The 18,678-nt window shown below is 42.2% G+C and overlaps 1 protein-coding gene across 18 annotated transcripts in view; it reads right to left on the minus strand.

The window, feature by feature from the left end:
• The window catches only part of MPDZ (multiple PDZ domain crumbs cell polarity complex component), a 122,747-nt gene that overhangs the window by 23,790 nt on the left and 80,279 nt on the right, over positions 1-18,678 (minus strand). For 8 of the 18 annotated variants that reach the window (XM_060268886.1, XM_060268885.1, XM_060268887.1 and 5 more), the window contains 10 exons: positions 17,671-17,781; positions 16,444-16,527; positions 13,018-13,119; positions 9,073-9,235; positions 8,037-8,233; positions 5,080-5,171; positions 4,751-4,835; positions 3,038-3,118; positions 1,271-1,363; positions 1,078-1,152 (listed from right to left, as the gene is read on the minus strand). In XM_060268886.1, coding sequence (XP_060124869.1) covers positions 1,078-1,152; positions 1,271-1,363; positions 3,038-3,118; positions 4,751-4,835; positions 5,080-5,171; positions 8,037-8,233; positions 9,073-9,235; positions 13,018-13,119; positions 16,444-16,527; positions 17,671-17,781 — 1,083 coding nt within the window. The remainder of the gene's footprint in view (positions 1-1,077; positions 1,153-1,270; positions 1,364-3,037; positions 3,119-4,750; positions 4,836-5,079; positions 5,172-8,036; positions 8,234-9,072; positions 9,236-13,017; positions 13,120-16,443; positions 16,528-17,670; positions 17,782-18,678) is intronic. The other 10 variants (XM_060268901.1, XM_060268894.1, XM_060268890.1 and 7 more) reach the window with 4 other exon arrangements.

An 18,678-nucleotide genomic window follows, 5' to 3' on the forward strand; every position in this document is an offset into this window, starting at 1 on the left:
GTTGGCTCCCAAAAAAAATATTTGAGGGGGCCAGGGGGCCCCAAAGCCGATGAACATTGCCATTCAAATGGTGTGTGTGCCACATCTTGTAATTGATTATGTGGGGTGCTGCCCCCCCCCCAATATTTTATTCAAGTCGCTTCTTTCAACACATAGCTTGAGGGGGGTGTTATATTTTAAAATGCCTTGTGATCCTCAAGTGAAAGGCAGTGTAGAAATTTAATAAATAATAATGAACTAATAAATTTAATTCAGCTACTTTAAAAGGGGAGCTCTCTCCTTCCCCTCCAAAGAGCTGATCGCTAGAATTGCAGTTAACAGGCAAAATACACATGCAGCCATCAGGGCTCCATTTATTAATTATGTATTTTTTTATTCTGCCCTTCAATACAAAGGACCCCAGGGCAGCAAACAACAAAACAGGATTAAAAACATTTAAATATCCTCACAGGTAAATAATATGCCCCACGAGCCACTTCAACTTCCTCCAAAAAGCCAACATAAAGTGGCATATTGGGTTCGGAAGTGCAACAGGAAGGAATGAGAAGGAAAAGAAAAGATTTAGCAACCCTCATTAAACAGATAGAGCATCCCTGGTCCCGTAGCACCTGACTAAATGCCTAAATAGCATCCTGGTATCTGTATCTTTTGCTGGAGGAGACTCTTGAGCCTGCAAGCAGATCAAACCTATCCATTCTGAAGGAAATCAGCCCTGAGTGCTCACTGGAAGGACAGATCGTGAAGCTGAGGCTCCAATACTTTGGCCACCTCATGAGAAGAGAAGAATCCTTGGAAAAGACCCTGATGTCGGGAAAGATGGAGGGCACAAGGAGAAGGGGATGGCAGAGGACGAGATGGTTGGACAGTGTTCTCGAAGCTACCAACATGAGTTTGACCAAACTGCAGGAGGCAGTGGAAGACAGGAGTGCCTGCCGTGCTCTGGTCCATGGGGTCACGAAGAGTCGGACACAACTAAACGACTAAACAACAACAACAACATCTGTATCTTTATGCCCTCCAACGGTTGTCTAGAGCAGGCATCAGTAAGTTGCATGCTGTAAGGAATTGCTCAAGTACCTTTTCTATAGGATACCCCACAACAACTTCATCATCCACTGCCAGAATCTGATCTCCAACCTTAATTCGGCCATCCTGAAATAAAAATAACAACATTTGGATGGGATTTTGCGGTGGTGGCGGGGGGTGGGGGGAGAAGGTTTTCCCGTCTATACACTTATCATCTGAATGGGTCACAGTTTAACAGCCTTACCTTTCCTGCTGCACCATGTTCTGTTAAGCTCTGAATAACCACACCGTTGAATGTGTCTTCTTCACCAATGGCAATACCTATGCCTCCTTGATCCTAAGAAATACAATGGGACACCCAGAGTTAAAGAAGAACCTCAATCAAGGCTGTCTTAAGTATGAATGCTTGAGGAGTGCTATCTTTGTTAATTTCGTTAAAAGATGGCCCAAACGATCTGCTCCACTCAAATGCGTTCATCAAAACAAGTTCACTCCCCTGAAACCCGTGGCAGCGTCCCTGGCAGTTTAAATGTTGCAAGATGCATATTAAATACAGTCATACCTCGGTTTAAGTACGCTTCGGTTTGAGTATTTTCAGTTTAAGTACTCCGCGGTTCAGTTTGAGTATTTTCAGTTTAAGTACTCCGCGGACCCATCTGTAACGGATTAATCCACTTTCCATTACTTTCAATTGGAAAGTTCACTTCAGGTTAAGTACGCTTCAGGTTAAGTACGGACTTCCAGAACCAATTACACTCATACTTTGGGTTAAGTACGCTTCAGGTTGAGTACTCCGCGGACCCGTCTGGAACAGATTTATCCACTTTCCATTACTTTCAATGGGAAAGTTCACTTCAGGTTAAGTATGCTTCAGGTTAAGTACTCTGCGGACTCGTCTGGAATGGATTAATCCACTTTCCATTACTTTCAATGGGAAAGTTCACTTCAGGTTAAGTACGCTTCAGGTTAAGTACAGACTTCTGGATCCAATTGTGTACTTAAACTGAGGTACCACTGTACTTATTTCAAAAAAAATACACATTTAAAAAGTGAGACAGAGAGACTGACTGGTGGTAGCATTAAAGCAGAGATTAATGCAGGAAGGACAGAATTATGGAACATATACAGAGACCATGGTTTAGACATTTGTTGCTCTTGAATATTGGCTCTTGAATAAATAGGGCTTTTTTGTATGCTTGTAATTTGTTTGATTATTTGTTCCATTTTGGGGGAAACACACACACACACACACACACATTTGGATACCACCCTATACCCGCAGGTCACAGGGCAGTTCGCAACACACACACACACACAAAATAGTGTTCCTAGGTAAATCCATGTTTAGCATAAGAGTATGCACTTCATAAAGCAATTCAGTTAAAAATATATTCACTGCAGATAAGTATAGGTATAGAGAAAGGCTCCATTTGTACAAAACAAAAAAGAGCATTTAGTATTACAATAACTAGCCTTGAGCACTGAGTTCCACGCCCTAAACTGTGGTTAAACATAAATATAGTTAGTTGAAACAAGGGGCTGAAGCTAGGTTGTTTTAACAAATCCTAGTTACCATTTCCCACAGCTTGTCTAAGTCTAGACAATATAACAATATGTGGTTGATCTAAAATTAAAGCAAAAGCATCCAAATTCCTCCACACCGGAGGACCGGTGAAAGTGAGAGTGAGAGTGTGAGCCTGAGGCCTGCGACAACTCACTTTCATGGTTTAGTTATGTTTTGAATGAATCCAAACACATTGCTGGATTTTGGGAAGTCAAAGATAAAATGAGCAACAACATAATGACCACACAGATAACCCCATGCAATTCAGTATAAAATGGGAAAACACATGGATTCTGAGAATGAAACTGAGTGTTGATTGTAAGATTGAAAACTGAGACCAATAGAGAAATTTGTTCATTCATAGTAGGAAATGGTCCCTTCCCCTTCAGACTAAAGAAGTTACAGACAGAATTCTGCTTGGGGCCATTTGCATCAGCATCTACTCACTTTAGGCAATTCCACATTTTTAATATTCTTATATAAACTCAAATCTATAGGAAAAATAGAGCTTGGATCATTCACTTCACCCTGAAAGAAAAAAAGAAAAGCGTTGTATCAAAATATATCAATACAGAAAAACATAACACACCATGTTCGTTATAGAGGTCACAGAACCAATGCATCTAATGCAGGCACCCCCAAACTGCGCCCCTCCAGATGTTTTGGCCTACAACTCCCATGATCCCTAGCTAACAGGACCAGTGGTCGGGGAAGATGGGAACTGTAGTCCAAAACATCTGGAGGGCCAAAGTTTGAGGATGCCTGATCTAATGACATCCCGGCAATGACCAATTTACGCACGTCCAATTGAAATGTGACCATGCACACTTAAAAAAAGGTAAAGGGAAGATAAAGGATCCCTGAATAGTTAAGTCCAGTCAAAGTTGACTATGGGGTTGCAACGCTCATCTTGCTTTCAGGCCAAGGGAGCCAGTGTTTGTACACAGACAGCTTTCCAGGTCATGTGGCCACCAGGACTAAACCGCTTCTGGCACAATGGAACACCATGACAGAAACCCGAGCACACGGAAATACCATTTACCTTCCCATCACAGCAGTATCTATTTATCTACTTGTACTGGTGTGCTTTCGAACTGCTAGGTTGGCAGGAGCTGGGACAGAGCAACGGGAGCTCACTCTGTTGCGGGAATTTGAACTGCCTACCTTCTGACCGGCAAGCCCAAGAGGCTCAGTGGTTTAGACCACAGCGCCACCTGCATCCCTTCATGAGCATGTGCATTGCGGCAACCTGGAAGTGGCAGGGGAAAGCGGCAGGGCAGAACCGGTTGATGTGTGCTCCACCGTTGGACACGATGACCCGGAATGCAACCCCCACGCAAATTGAGGGTCGCCTGTACTAATGGTAATCTCATTTCTCTGTGTGCCAGACCTTATGGAGCCAAAATGTCACTGTCCACATAGGAGATAAGGTATTTGGGGGGGGGGGGAGAAGCCAGTGAGCATGCTCATTGTTCAGCAAGGTATTAACTGGCCGCTGGGGACAAAAATGAAAAGCCAGGGTGGGAGGGGCAATGAAGCAGGATTTCCTGGAAGCAGCAGGTGCTCTGTGCTGCAACATTTTGTTGAACACAAACTTCCCTCCCCGCCCCAATTTCAGATTTATATTAAAGTACCTCTGTTAAAATCTGTTCAAGTCTTGCTAAAGTCTACCTTGATTCCTCTGTTTAGAAGCTATTTACAACATACTGAACAGCATCCCTTTTTCCCTTTTTTAAAAAAATGTATTTTTATTGGTTTTTTAAACATATTTTTAACACATCATTTTACATTCATATCTTATACAATATTTTTTTTACTTCCATCAGCCACGTCTAAGGATTTTCAATCTTCATAATTTCTTCTCGTATTCCTTAATTCACTATCACCTTTAATAAACATAACCAACTTTAATATCCTAATTGTTCTCTGTAATATTTTATATAATTACAAAACCTCCTGCAAGCCTACTAGTGAGATTTGTTATTTACAATTGTCTTTCAAATATTTTTCAAATTTAGTCCAATCTTTCAAGACCTTCTGATCCCGTCGGTTTCGGAAAAATATGGAACGCTTCACAAATTTGCGTGTCATCCCCCTTTTTTCCATCCCTCCCAGTATTAATTCTATCACATGAATATATATATGAAATACGTATTGTACCTCTTCATACTGAAGTAGCCCAGAAGAGGAAGTCTCTGCTGATTTCCCAGGACAAACGGCCATCTGCTGGACAGCATCTCTGTTTCTATAATACATGGAGCAGACAGGTTTTTTTTAAAGAACTCTGCAATACTTTTGATACCTAAAGCACTTGCTTTTTGAAGGACATACCCACAATAGTGGTAAACCCTGAAAAGCAAATATATCATTCAGGGAAGCTTTTGGCAATGCTTCAAAAGTTGAATTATATGGGAAAAGATACTGTTGAATATGCATTTAGATACTACAAAATGTTAAAAAAATAGATATAAGCATTAGAGGTTGCTTACCTGATAAATATGATTTTTACTTTAGAAGGTGCACATTTTATTATTGAAGATGCATTCTGATGAGTCTTTCCATAGAGAACGTGTCCATTTATCTAGATAAATCAGAATGGCGTGGATACTTACTTTAATTATGAATACCAGCTTTGTTCCACAGACAAATGCAAGCTTGATTTCTATGTCACTATTGTTATTAAAACTGCTATTCAACCATTATGGTTGCAATGCACTGATCCTGTATCTATATACTACAATTCTTATCTTCTTTTTTATATATATGAAACAGCTGCTGGTTTGTATTTGGCTCTCGACTGGCTGAAAACGTCCTTTGGTAGCTTGCAGTCCTTTGGCTGACTTTGGGAACATCGTTATCAATTTCCACTAGTGATTGATCACCTCGTGACTCACTGTTTGTCAAATGGGGGGAAAAGGCATGGAGACAGAAGGTTTCTACAAGCAAGTAAAGGTAAATCAGCCCACTCCAACCAGGCCATTTTGTAAACAAGCATGGAAATGAAAATAAAAGGTATTTTATGCAGTCCTTGGAGTGCACTGAAGTCCCCATTGAACAGAGTAAGATTTGCTTCTGATTAAACATACAGTACATGGGATTGTTCTGCTATTGCATACTGCGTCTAAACAGGTAGGTAGCTGTGTAGTCTGACGCAGTCAAAACAAAATAAAAAAATCCTTCCAGTAGCACCTTAGAGACCAACTAAGTTTGTCATAGGTATGAGCTTTCGTGTGCATGCACACTTCTTCAGATACCGATGCATGCACACGAAAGCTCACACCTATGACAAACTTAGTTAGTCTCTAAGGTGCTACTGGAAGGATTTTTTTTATTTTGTTTTGACTGTGTCTAAACAGTATGCTTAAATCCTCAATATGAGGCCAGAAACACTTTTGCACAGCTTTTACAGGTGCACCAATCACACCTGTTCCTGGAAAAGTGAGATGTGGCCATGTTCAAACATACCTTGGTCACACTGAGGTTTAGTGCAACATACACTACATGGGCTACCTTTGAAGAATATTTGGAAATTTCAGTTGGTTATGACATGCTGCAGCCTGTCTATACTGACTAGCGCCCATTATTTAGAATATGTGACCCCCTATTTGTTCAAGCGCCTAGACCATTTCTGAGCCCAATTCTAAGCATTGGTGATGATTACCCTTAGAGCCCTTGGTACTGTGATGTTTAAAAGAATGTCTTCTAAAAATCCTGCCTATCCACAGATGTGTTCTGGAGTGCTGCTGCTCTATATATCACTTCTGTTCAAACTGCAGCTGTTGGATACACAGGATGAGGCCTTTTCAGTTGTTGCACATGGACTGTGCCCCACTCCCCAACCCCCACCACATTTTGATATTGTTAAAATAGTACCATTTCACTGTGGTTTTGTTGTACAAACTGGGTGACACTGCTAGTTCCTGAACACTTGTTTTTCTACCAGTTATTTTTAATCTTGCTATTTGCATTATTTTAGATGTTAGTTTTTTTGTCGTGCTTTTAAACTACTGTCATGAGCTATCTGGCTCATTTCCCAATTTATGGGGCAGAAAGAGGTGTGTATAAATCTTTTGCTTAAAAAAAGTGTATATTTTATAAATAAACACACCCACACCTACATAGTTAACCTGCAGTATTTATTTACTACAATACATGTGACAACGTACTAGCCTACCTAGTTTTTAAATAAGGGTTAAACAGAATCGTGAAGCCTAGCTCTATCAGCAGTAGCCAAGGTAGCTAAATAAAGTCTCATGCTCACTATACCTCTGAATATACAATACTGGTGGCAAACAAATTGTAGAGGGGGTAGCTTCCATGTTGATACCCTGTTTGTGAGCTACAAGAGTAATCAGACTGGCCACTGATGGAAACAAAATGGTGGGCTGGATAAACTCTAGATTAAATGTACTATATCTTAGTCCACCTCTTTTTCTATTCTAATCCTGTTATATTCTAACATTCAGCACTAAGCTTCCTATAGGACCTAGTGCTGAGTACTGAATAATTCAAAAGCTTCCATCTTCTACTATCAACCCAAGGAGTAGTCCAATGAATGATAAAAATCAGTTGTGTATCTTCCTTCATCTGAGACTAACAATGAAATCTGAGATGATGTTGGCTACTTCTGTGACATTAGTCCTGGTAAAACTTTGGAGGCCATGAAAGAAGAAGTGGGGTGAGACGTCAGGCAACCAGACGTAACTAAAGACCTAAGGGAAAAGCTTCAGGATGAATGACAACATACCGGTATTAGCAGTACAGTGGTACCTCGGGTTAAGAACTTAATTCGTTCCGGAGGTCCGTTCTTAACCTGAAACTGTTCTTAACCTGAGGTACCACTTTAGCTAATGGGGGCCTCCCACTGCCGCTGCGCCGCTGGAGCACGATTTCTGTTCTCATCCTGAAACAAAGTTCTTAACCTGAGGTACTATTTCTGGGTTAGCGGAGTCTGTAACCTGAAGCGTCTGTAACCCGAGGTACCACTGTACAACCCTATCTAAAAATCCCATTTAGCTCAAAGAGGCTTACTCCCCATAGCTGCCAAGTTTTCCCTTTTCTCGCGAGGAAGCCTATTCAGCATAAGGGAAAATCCCTTTAAAAAAGGGATAACTTGGCAGCTATGTTACTCCCAATTAAGTGGAACTTGCTGTTTCATCAAATCATGGCTTTCTTTCTCTCAAAACCATAGCAAAGGTACTTGCTTCTCCTGTTTCATAGCATCTATTTATTTCTTCAGTACTAGCATAGTTGAAAAACAATCCTGACCGCAAACATAAAATTTATAATGGGAAGCCAGTATGATTGTAAAGAAAGGCAATACTGATTAAAAGAATGTGCTGTTAATTAAAGGCTGCATTTTGCACCAATAATCAAATGTCCCCCACCCCCACCCCGTCCTTAGAGTCAGCATGTTTCGTTTTAAGTATAATTACTAGACACTTACTTCCAGTAACTCGTCTGCAATCTGCAGCCTGCCATCTTTTCCAGCTGCTCCGTTTGGATCAATTCCCACTACAAAAACACTCATCTTGGACCGGTCTTTGTTCCCAGCCAGGCTGAGTCCTAAGCCAGTCTTCCCTTTCTCCAACTCTATCATGTGCATATCTCCAGACAGATGCCCGTACCGCTGACTGATCTTTCCTAGTCATAAGGAGAGAGAAGTTGGGTGGCAAGTGCAGAATTTATCTCTGGAAACTTAAAAAGAACGCAAACTTTGGAAATTCAGCAGTCGTCGTCATAAACTCATAATCTCACAGAGACTGAAACAATTCGAATAGGAATCTATGGTTCTTTTCCAATAAAATTCTCTAACTAGAAGAAAATGCCTCTAGGCATTTCATTTTATCAGAATGGAAGAGTAGAAAAATTCTCCCTTACTGCTCTATACAGTCTGCCTGCGTGTGTGTGTGTGTGTGTGTGTGTGTGTGCATGCGCGCACACACACACACACACAAAACCTCACACACATATTTGTTTTTTTAATAGCAGCAATGTTTTCTAATAGCAGCAATTATCTCACTTGGACTATAATGGAAAAGACAACCAGAGAATAGAGCTTAAAATGTTTGCCCATTATACAAAAGACAGAATCTGAATTCATACAACAAAATGTACATGCAGTGGTGCCTCGCTTAACGAATGCCCTGCTTAACAAAATTTCCGCTTAACGAAAGGCTTTTTCTAGCGGAGGTTGCCTCAGTAGGCGAATTCGTTTTACGAAAAATTCGTCTAGCGAATCGTGGTCCTATGGGCAAAAAATACATTTCAATACATTCCTATGGGATTCACTAGACGAATTTTTCGTTATAAGAAAAGACCCGTGGAACGAATTAAATTCGTCTAGCGAGGCACCACTGTAGCAAAAAATAATGTGGTTTCCACAAGTTATTCAAGCAAGATTAAAAAAAAGGAAGATGACCATCACATAGTATATGAAGCTGTAAACAATTGTGAAAGGTTCTCTCAAGAAGCAAACTTACTCCAGCTGTATCCGAACTCATCTTCCTTATCCAGCTCTTCCAGGTATTGGTTGCAGGGTTGCTGCAAAACCTCACTGCTCATTCCTGGTGACAGTGAAGGAGGCGGCAGAAGCAGGTTGCAAGACGAAGCCTTTTCCGGCTCTGAATCTGACTGGCTAGATGCCTGTGGAGAGTAAGGAAAATACAGTGGCTGGGAACGTGCAGACTGGCACTGGGCAAAGAAAATGCATGAAGTGATGACAAAGAAAGGGCTAGGCCTTTGAAGTTAAAATACTGTGCAATAATAGAACAGAAAGGCAATCACAGATGAAAAACACCAGCATGGTAAATGAAGGTTCAGATGCACTTTAAGCAAGCAGGACAGTCACTAAATGCCAAATTCAGTGAAGGTTTATGTGCTGGGTGGCCTACATACCAAGGACTTACATAGACGTGAAAGTGTATTTCCAAAACCGAAAACAGAATCATGGAAGGAAGGAAGGAAGATAATTTTACTGATTCCCAAAGAAAAGTGGCTGAGATGTGTAGTTTCGAGGATTCATATAGAATAGTGCCTTTGTTCAAAAGGTGGGGAGGAGAAAAACTCACACGAGGCTTTAGCAATACTAGTTTGGATCCAAAGTTCCCATGTACAGAACTCTGCTCACCGTACATGCCTACTTCCGTGTCCCTGAAGCCCTCTTGAAAAGCCACAGAGAGTTGGAGGACCTCTCCAGAACGCAATAGAAGTTGGTTTGGGAACCTGCATGAGAGATTGTGGGGATTGTCTCCTTCCCCTCGCCTTTGGGAGCTTCCATTCACCAAAGGGACACTCTGGAAACAACCATGTGTGTGTGTGCGCGCGCATTTAACTTTATTTCAATACTTAGCATGTGCATATATAATAGCTATATGCACACAACTTCAGATTTTGTGCAACTGAATGCTTCCAAACACAACCGAAAACCAAGGCGCGACTTCTGATCGGCTGCAGGAGCTTCCTGCACTCAATCGGAAGCCGCACCGGGCGTTCGGCTTCCAGAAAATGTTTGCAAACCAGAACACTCACTTCCGGGTTTACGGTGTTCGGGAGCCAAAATGTTCAAGTCGCAAGGCGTTCCAGAACCAAGGTACGACTATAAAGAGTCTGGACAATGTATAGTCTTTACAAAGAAGCTATCGATCACCTAGAAGAGTTATTTGGCTTCCTAGCGTCTCCACCCCTATTGTTTTACCCAGACACTGAGGTCCAGCGCCGAGGGCCTTCTGGCGGTTCCCTTGCTACGAGAAGCCAAGTTAGAGGGAACCAGGCAGAGGGCCTTCTCGGTAGTGGCACCCACCCTGTAGAACACCCTCCCACCAGAGGTCAAAGAGAACAACAATTACCAGACCTTTAGAAGGCATCTTAAGGCAACCCTGTTTAGGGAAGCTTTTAATGTTTGATGGATTTCTGTATTTTAATGTTTTATTGGAAGCCGGCCAGAGTGGCTGGGGGAACCCAGCCAGATGGGCAGGGTATAAATAATAAATTATTATTATTATTGCTGTAAGCTACTCTGTAAGCTACATATCATAAACAATACACACACACCAACTTGGCCCTCTTGTATGTAGAGGTATGGGACCTAACTGTGGCAAACGGTCCCACTAAGGTAACATAGGAAAAGGCCCTATAAGAGTGAATGGGAGCACCACGATTGGCTTCGGGGATTTGAACAGGGAGCTCTTAATAAGAACAATGGTGACCTTAATTATGAAGAGCTGGCTCTCCAGGTACTGCTGGAATTCCAGCAATGATACCTGACGGTCGACCCTGCTGCCTAGGGGCTGATGGGAATTGTAGCCTAACAACTTCTGGAGAATCACAGGCTCCCCCATCACTACTATAAAAGATGCAGAAATAAATACAATTCCCGAATCCTTCACCGTAGTATCCTGTGGGTTTCAGACAAAGAATTTGGGGGACAGTAAGTAGGGAGAGAGCAGCATCACTCTGAAAGAAGCAGGTACACTTGGAAGAAGCACGTGGTCCTTTTGAAATGATCAAGGGGGGCAAAATGGGGGGGGGGGTTGAGGACAGACAGCACATAAGGAGTGTGGTAACTACAAATTAGGACAGAAACTGCGAATTAAAACAAACCTTAAACGGTGTAGGAGCAAAGGGGTTACATGGGGAGCAACTGGTGGTAAATCTAATTGGATTCTGCATATCCTATGGTAACAGAAAACAGCAGGCTGTTTATTACAGTATCCTTGGAGGAATGCTACCTTCTTCTTCTTTTTTTACTGTACAAGTACTCTTACATAGGGAATGGGTTTTATATAAACTTTATTTTTTTATTTTTTTTAAATAATAATAACATCAGAATGACTCAACATTTCTTAAAGGGCCTAACATGGCTTATCATTACCAGTCATAGGCCCTATCAGGCCTTGGAGCAACAAAATCCCTCTTGGAAGGAAATTGACAAAGACAATTCTGCAACCTGAGAACAAACATTTATGCAACAATTTACTTTTGCATGCAGATGTACATGCAGTGGAATAACACAGCAGCCCCTCCAAAATCTGCTCAAGAGGGACCCCCAACTAGCTTCTGAAGGTGGCTCAGGGGCTGCAGCAAGGAGGAGAGGAAATGAAGTTTAAGTCCTGTTTTGTGAGCAAGAGTGTCTTCTACTCGCAGAACAGCAGTACTGGGGAGAACAGCAGAAAACCCCTTGCCTTTTGTTTGTTTTGAGAACCTAAGCCATGGGTAGGCAAACTAAGGCCCAGGGGCCAGATCCGGCTCAATCGCCTTCTAAATCCGGTCCGCAGATGGTCCGGGAATCAGCGTGTTTTTACATGAGTAGAATGTGTCCTTTTATTTAAAATGCATCTCTGGGCTATTTGTAGGGCATAGGAATTCGTTCTTTTTTCTTTCTTTTTTCAAAATACAGTCCGGCCCATCACATGGTCTGAGGGAAAGTGGACCAGTCCCCTGCTGAAAAAGTTTGCTAAGCTGTTTGACCTAAACTGTTAGCTTATTAAAAGAAAAGTAAGTTTACTTCTATAGCCCTTACCTATATCACCAAGTAGAGACAGAGCGCATGCATTTAAGCAGTTCACTGGGGGTGGGGCAGTGGGGAGAGAAGAACCAAACTATTTATGTTAATATTTTCAAAAAGATTTGGGAATGCAGTCATACTGCCAATCAATTTAGCCTTATCAGTGTGTGTGTGTATGTGTGTGTTTAAATCCTAATCCACACTGATTCATGTAATATTTTACAATGAAGATTCGTAGCTTTTGTGTATAGTTTATCTGTTAAATACAAAGCATGACACACTTGCAGGTTTGGTCTTCCCCCAAGCAACAGGCTGCCTCTGTCTTACTATGGTTGTAGACCAGCTGATTCTGCGGTCAAATGGAAGCTTTTTGGGCGAGTATGGTGGACCTATCTCCGATAAAGGTAAAGACCCCTGACAGTTAAGTCCAGTCGTGAACGACTCTGGGGTTGTGGCACTCATCTGGCTTTACTGGCCAAGGGAGCTGATGTTGTTCCGCAGACAGTTTGTTCGGGTCATGTGGCCAGCATGACTAAGCCACTTCTGGCAAAACCAGAGCAGCGCACGGAAACGCCGTTTACCTTCCTGCTGGAGCGGTCCCTATTTATCTACTTGCACTTTGATGTGCTTTCGAACTGCTATGTTGGCAGGAGCTGGGACCGAGCAACGGGAGCTCATCCCTTCGCGAGGATTTGAACCGCCGACCTTCTGATCGGCAAGCCCTAGGCTCAGTGGTTTAGACCACAGCGCCACCCGCGTCCCTACTATCTCTGATAAGGAGAATGCTTTTCCTCCAGTAAGACACTGATTTATTGACGTTTGTTCAAAAAAAAAAAAGTGAGGGAGAGGAGAAGGAGCAGAGAAAGAGAGGAACACATAAATTTTCACTGAGTCCATCACAAACATCCATGCATCATCCAACCTTGTTAGTGTTGAACTGTAGAGGCGCAACAAAAGGGTTAGTGCTGCTGAAGGCAGGAGGCTTACTGAAAGGGTTGTACTGCAGGTAAGGCATAGGGAGGTTCTACGAGAAAAACAGAAAGGGGCTTGCTAACCAAAAGGTAGACACATTAGGGCACTTCCACACAAACAGGGCCATCCCTTGGCCAACATCAAATCCAGGGGTTGGCAAACTAAGGCCCATGGTCTGGATCCGGCCCAATTGCCCTGTGGATCCAGCCCGCAAACAGTTCTGCAACCACCGCTTGCATCGGTGTGATCGCCTTTCCCCCCAATTTTTGGGGGGGCGCCATTTTTTGCGGTTGTCCCCCTCCCTCCCTCATCATGGCTGTGTCTCCTCCCTCCTTCTTCCTGGCTTCTCCCCACCCTGCGGAGGAAGAGGGCTGGGCTTTGATAGAAACCTCGCCGCCTGCCCGCCGGCCTCTCCCCATGGCCGCGCTGTGGGCTGGAGCTTGGCACACCTGCTGGCCCTGCGCCTGGCACCCAGGAAAGCTGGCCCGAAACAGAGAGGTGCCAGCACCACCGCCGGCTCCCAACCGCAGGCAGAGTGGCAGAGGAGGTAGGAAAGCAGGGGAGAGGGGCTGTGGAGAGAGGGGTAGGGGGAGAAGCCCCCTCCACAGTCCACAGCCACTAGGTCTGGGGGACGGTTTGCCAAAAAAAAGTTTGCCAACCCCTGATCAAATCCATGTGTGAAAATGGTGGTCATGGATCAAATACGACAGAGTGATTACAAAGCATTTCAGACACAATGTGTTCCGATGGCAATTCACACTTTCCAGCTGGGAATCACTGATAAATAAGGATGTTGAGTGTTGCACCTGCATGCATGCTTGTACCACCCTTTATGCATGAGACCTCTCCGTGGTTTTAAGCATCTCGAAAAGGAACAGGACTCCACCAAGATTGTTCCAAATATCCCTTCATTATCATTGCAAGTCTAAATTAGAAAAGCAGGTGCACGCATCCATAATTTATATTAGTGCAGTGGGAGGGTTTGCCTCTTAGCGCAACCACAGCACTAGCTGTGATCCAGCATAGGTAGCTTGAAAACAATATAAACATATGCCAGACACAAAGCTGCCTGATGGATAAGGGATTAGGAGAACCTCATGGTTAATGCCAAACCACAGTTGTCAGCCATAGTTAGAAGTAGGTTGCAAGCTGTGGACTGACGTAACCATGATTAGCACTGCTATAAATGTCGTCCTATGCAGGGTGGATAAAAAAATCAATGATTATGGTGTGTGTGTGTGTGTGTGTGTGTGTGTGTGTAATCAGATTTTTTTAAAAAAAATAAATCAGATTTTTAAAATAAAATGCCTTTGGAGGAAAAACCTTTCAAAATACAGTCATACCTCGGTTTAAGTATGCCTCGGTTTGAGTATTTTCAGTTTAAGTACTCCGCGGACCGATCTGGAACGGATTAATCCACTTTCCATTACTTTCAATGGGAAAGTTCGCTTCAGGTTAAGTACGCTTCAGGTTAAGTACGGACTTCCAGAACCAATTACACTCATACTTCAGGTTAAGTACGCTTCAGGTTGAGTACTCTGTGGACCCATCTGGAATGGATTAATCCACTTTCCATTACTCACAATGGGAAAGTTTGCTTCAGGTTAAGTATGCTTCAGTTTAAGTACTCCACAGACAGTCTGGAACGGATTAATCCACTTTCCATTACTTTCAATGGGAAAGTTCGCTTCAGGTTAAGTACAGACTTCCAGAACCAATTGTGTACTTAAACCGTGGTACCACTGTACAGCTTTCTATTTAAGTTACAAAGGCTATTTATCAGGAAATAAGAATTTGTTTTAAGTTTTTCATGTGTGCTAAAACTCAGTCCCCCCCCCAATGTTTAACCACATCTGTAAACAAACATGGGTACGTATGCTATAATGTTATTGTTTTAGTTAAATAAATTGTTCAAATTGTTATTAAGGAAATGATTGTTTTTCTCCTTCCAATAAAGTACAACAGAAAAGCTGTCCAAATATAAACAGTTAACTTATCAAACCTTGCAACAATTTCATAATGATTTCTAATACTATAACCAAACTTTTGATATAACTTTTGATATAACTGTAAAAACTACTCTGAAAATTTATTATTCCAAAAATGAAACCTTCATCTGGTTGTAAATATTAAGATTATACCAGCTAGAATGAGCCTTTCTGTAAAAAAGAAGATTTAAATCAAGTCTTACTGACTAGTGATTTAAATCGTGATTTAAATCGATTTGATTTAAATGAAATCCACCCTGGTCCTATGTCATTGTTAGCTCAGTCACTGAATGCAAGGGGAAATCCCCATGCAAGATGTGATGAAGAAGGAGCGCACAACACAAGGGCAACAGATAATGAAAGCTCTAAAGCAGGCATCCCCAAACTTTGGCCCTCCAGATGTTTTGGACTACAATTCCCATCATCCCTGACCACTGGTCCTCTTAGCTAGGGATCATGGGAGTTGTAGGCCAAAACATCTGGAGGGCCGCAGTTTGGGGATGCCGGCTCTAAAGCCCCTGAGCCACTCCCAGTCTCCTAACAAATCCTATGCCTGCTTATTTGGAAGTAAATTCTACTCAACTCAATGGGACTTACTTTCAAATAAAAATGGACAGGATCAGGGTGTACAAGGATACTTACAAGGATACTGTTGCCACTGTTGTTACAATTAACAAGGCAAAAATTAACATCAACAGACAATAAATTGCCTTATTTTTCTGTGTATAACACGCCCCCATGTATAAGACACCCCCTGGTTTTAGGGACTCCAATTTAAGAAATCCCCACCCTTCACAATCCATGTATTAGAAGACCCCCAGTTTTTCACATAATTTTAAAGTAAAAAAAAAAACAACCTAGTCTTATACACGGAAAAGTATGGTATATGCTTTGAATATTTATAAAAACATAGTGGTAAGCAGAATCTGAAAAAGCTTGTCAACGCGACTCCCATCCTTTGCAAATAAGTTACAGGGGGGAAATGCACAACAGAATACTTAACTTATTAAACAAGCAAGTTAAGAGTTGTTTCAAAACAAAATATAACTCACAGTAAACATTCATATCCCTTAGGTAACAGCCATTTCCCACCCACAACATGCACTGGTGGAACGTGTTAAATTGCTGGATACTTTTTTCTTCTTAACAAAGCTGTATTAAAAGGTAACTCTCATTATAGGACCCCATTAGTTCTGTGGATGGCTGTCTGTGACCAAAGACTGGAAATCCCCTTATAGGATCTTGCTCTAAAAACACAACAACGGTTTTCAAACGAAGAGCACAAACTAGAAGCGCTGCTTTTGTCCATGCCACAGCAAATGCACAAGCCTCAAATAGCGTCTTGCACACAACCACCAATTCAGCAAAGCTACTCCATGCGACTTTACCTGCGACGACTGCTGGTAAAATGGATTATTAGGTTTCTGCCCGCTGGGAGCAGAGGACGATAGAGAGCTATAGAGAGATTCTGGCTGGGAAACAAAAAGTTTGTGAAACAGCTTGTAAATCAGACATGCAGCTTATAGCGAATCTACAAGGAGGAAGTGTAGTTACAAATAATGCAAGCTACTATATTAAAACTATTTTGCAGGTGTTTGTGTCGCCCATGCAGCGCAAGTTACTAGAAGTGTGAAGTGAAGCAAAACAAAACAAGTCCCTCTGCATCCTTGAACGGTGCATCTGCACAGGAAGTTTCCGTCCCTCCTGGTTAATGCTTTACAAGCGTTGAAACAAAAGGGGGCATTTGGGTGCAATGGGCGTTTGCAACTATTCTGCCCCATGCAGATTGTGCAGGCCATGCACACCCACAGCTGTCTCCAGCTGTCATGTTTGATGAGCATGTAATCAAGATGGGATATACACAGGTGCTGTGGGGCAAGAGGGTCTCAGCTGCACTGAATGAGCAGTTAGAACAGCGTTTCCCAAACTTGGGTCTCCAGCTGCTTTTGAACTACAATCCCCATCATCCTCAACCACGGGTCCTGCTAGCTAGGGGTGGTGGAAGTTGTAGTCAAAAAAACAGCTGCAGATCCAAATTTGGGAAACCCTGTCTTAGAACTTTTCCACAATGCCTAATGAAATGTACATACAGTAGTGCCTCGCAAGACGAATTTAATCCGTTCCGCGAGTCAATTCGTTTTGCGAAAAATTCATCCTGCGAATCACGGTTTCCCATAGGAATGCATTGAATTTTTTTTTGCCCATAGGAACGCATTAATTAAATTTCAATGCATTCCTATGGGAAACCGCGATTCGCAAGACGAATTTTTTGCAAAACGAATTCGTCTTGCGAGTCACCATCAGATCACAAGACGCATTCGTCTTGTGAAAAATTTGTCTTGCAGGGCATTCGTCTTGCGAGGTATCCCTGTATATATTTTTGGTTGCCACCACTCGCTTTGATCCAGAAACCTGCACTGTCTTACAAATCCATTCTAAAGTAGGTTTTCAAGGATTGGTTTTTTGTTTAGTTTGCATGTGTGTGCGCATGTGTGCAACCACTATGAATCCTGCCCTTAGCTTTGTGGAAATGTCCTCCCCAAAACCTTGGATGTTTAATTTCTCCCTGCATGTTTTGGTTCTGCAAATCTTTTTTTCACAGTTCATATGCTTACCCTTGGTCTGTTTATAATGCTTTGTACCATAAAGACTACTGGGTTGCCTGCTCTCCGTATGGCCTCCACAGCTTGTTCGTGGCTTGCATCTCTGAGGTTAATTCCGTCCACCTGAAATCGTAAGGCCTAAGCTTAACACGATGGTACACGCAGCTAGAAAAATAATAACGCAGCAACTTCTAGAAAATGTATTTGACTTCTCTTTGGCATGGTGAAAACATAACAAGCAAACAAGCAAAAGCTAGGGGCAGTCTTTTCTGACGTCAGGCCCTCAGGATAGTGCAGTGTTAATGAGACCGAGCTGCAAATGAGGAGCCTGTAGTTCAAATCTTGTTCTAGTCATGAGCTTTAACCTTAAGCAAAGCACTTTATCCAAGCCTGAGGCCCGTCTTTTGCAATATGAGGACAATAATCCTGACCTACCTTATAGGGCTGCTGCAAGGATATTGAGATAAATGTATGTGAATCATTGAGAAAACTCAGGACTCAGACACACTCATCAACCATATCATTATAACTGCATTATAAACATGTGACACCAGATGGCGATGTAGAGCTGTAATCTGTCGCTAATGTGGTTTTACATTTTTATAACACATTTTTCTGCAATGCGTTATTTGAATGTGTATAGATCCAGCCTCAAATTCAATGTATTATAAGTCCACAGCAGACAAACCACCTGTGTATGTCAATTTACATGTGTACTTATTTCTTTAAAAAAGAGAGAACAAGAGAGAAAAGTCTCAGGATGGCTCATAATTTGTAAGCAGTGAACAGAATTTCTAAAATGCTTCTGCAAATAAAAAATTTAAAATTGTATTTCCAAAGCAAGATTGTGTTTACATGCTTCATTGGATTGCTGCAAGGCTCAATTAACATGCGTATAAAGTATAACATTCATTTTAAAGGGAGGGGGAAGGAAGGGAAAAGGTGAGACACTGCCGTTTAGACTCAATCAAGAGCTGCAAAATGCAGTCTTTCCAAAGAAGGCTAAGACTAGCACTTCCT

Source organism: Zootoca vivipara, chromosome 16, assembly GCF_963506605.1.
Source record: "Zootoca vivipara chromosome 16, rZooViv1.1, whole genome shotgun sequence".
Taxonomy (NCBI): domain Eukaryota; kingdom Metazoa; phylum Chordata; class Lepidosauria; order Squamata; family Lacertidae; genus Zootoca; species Zootoca vivipara.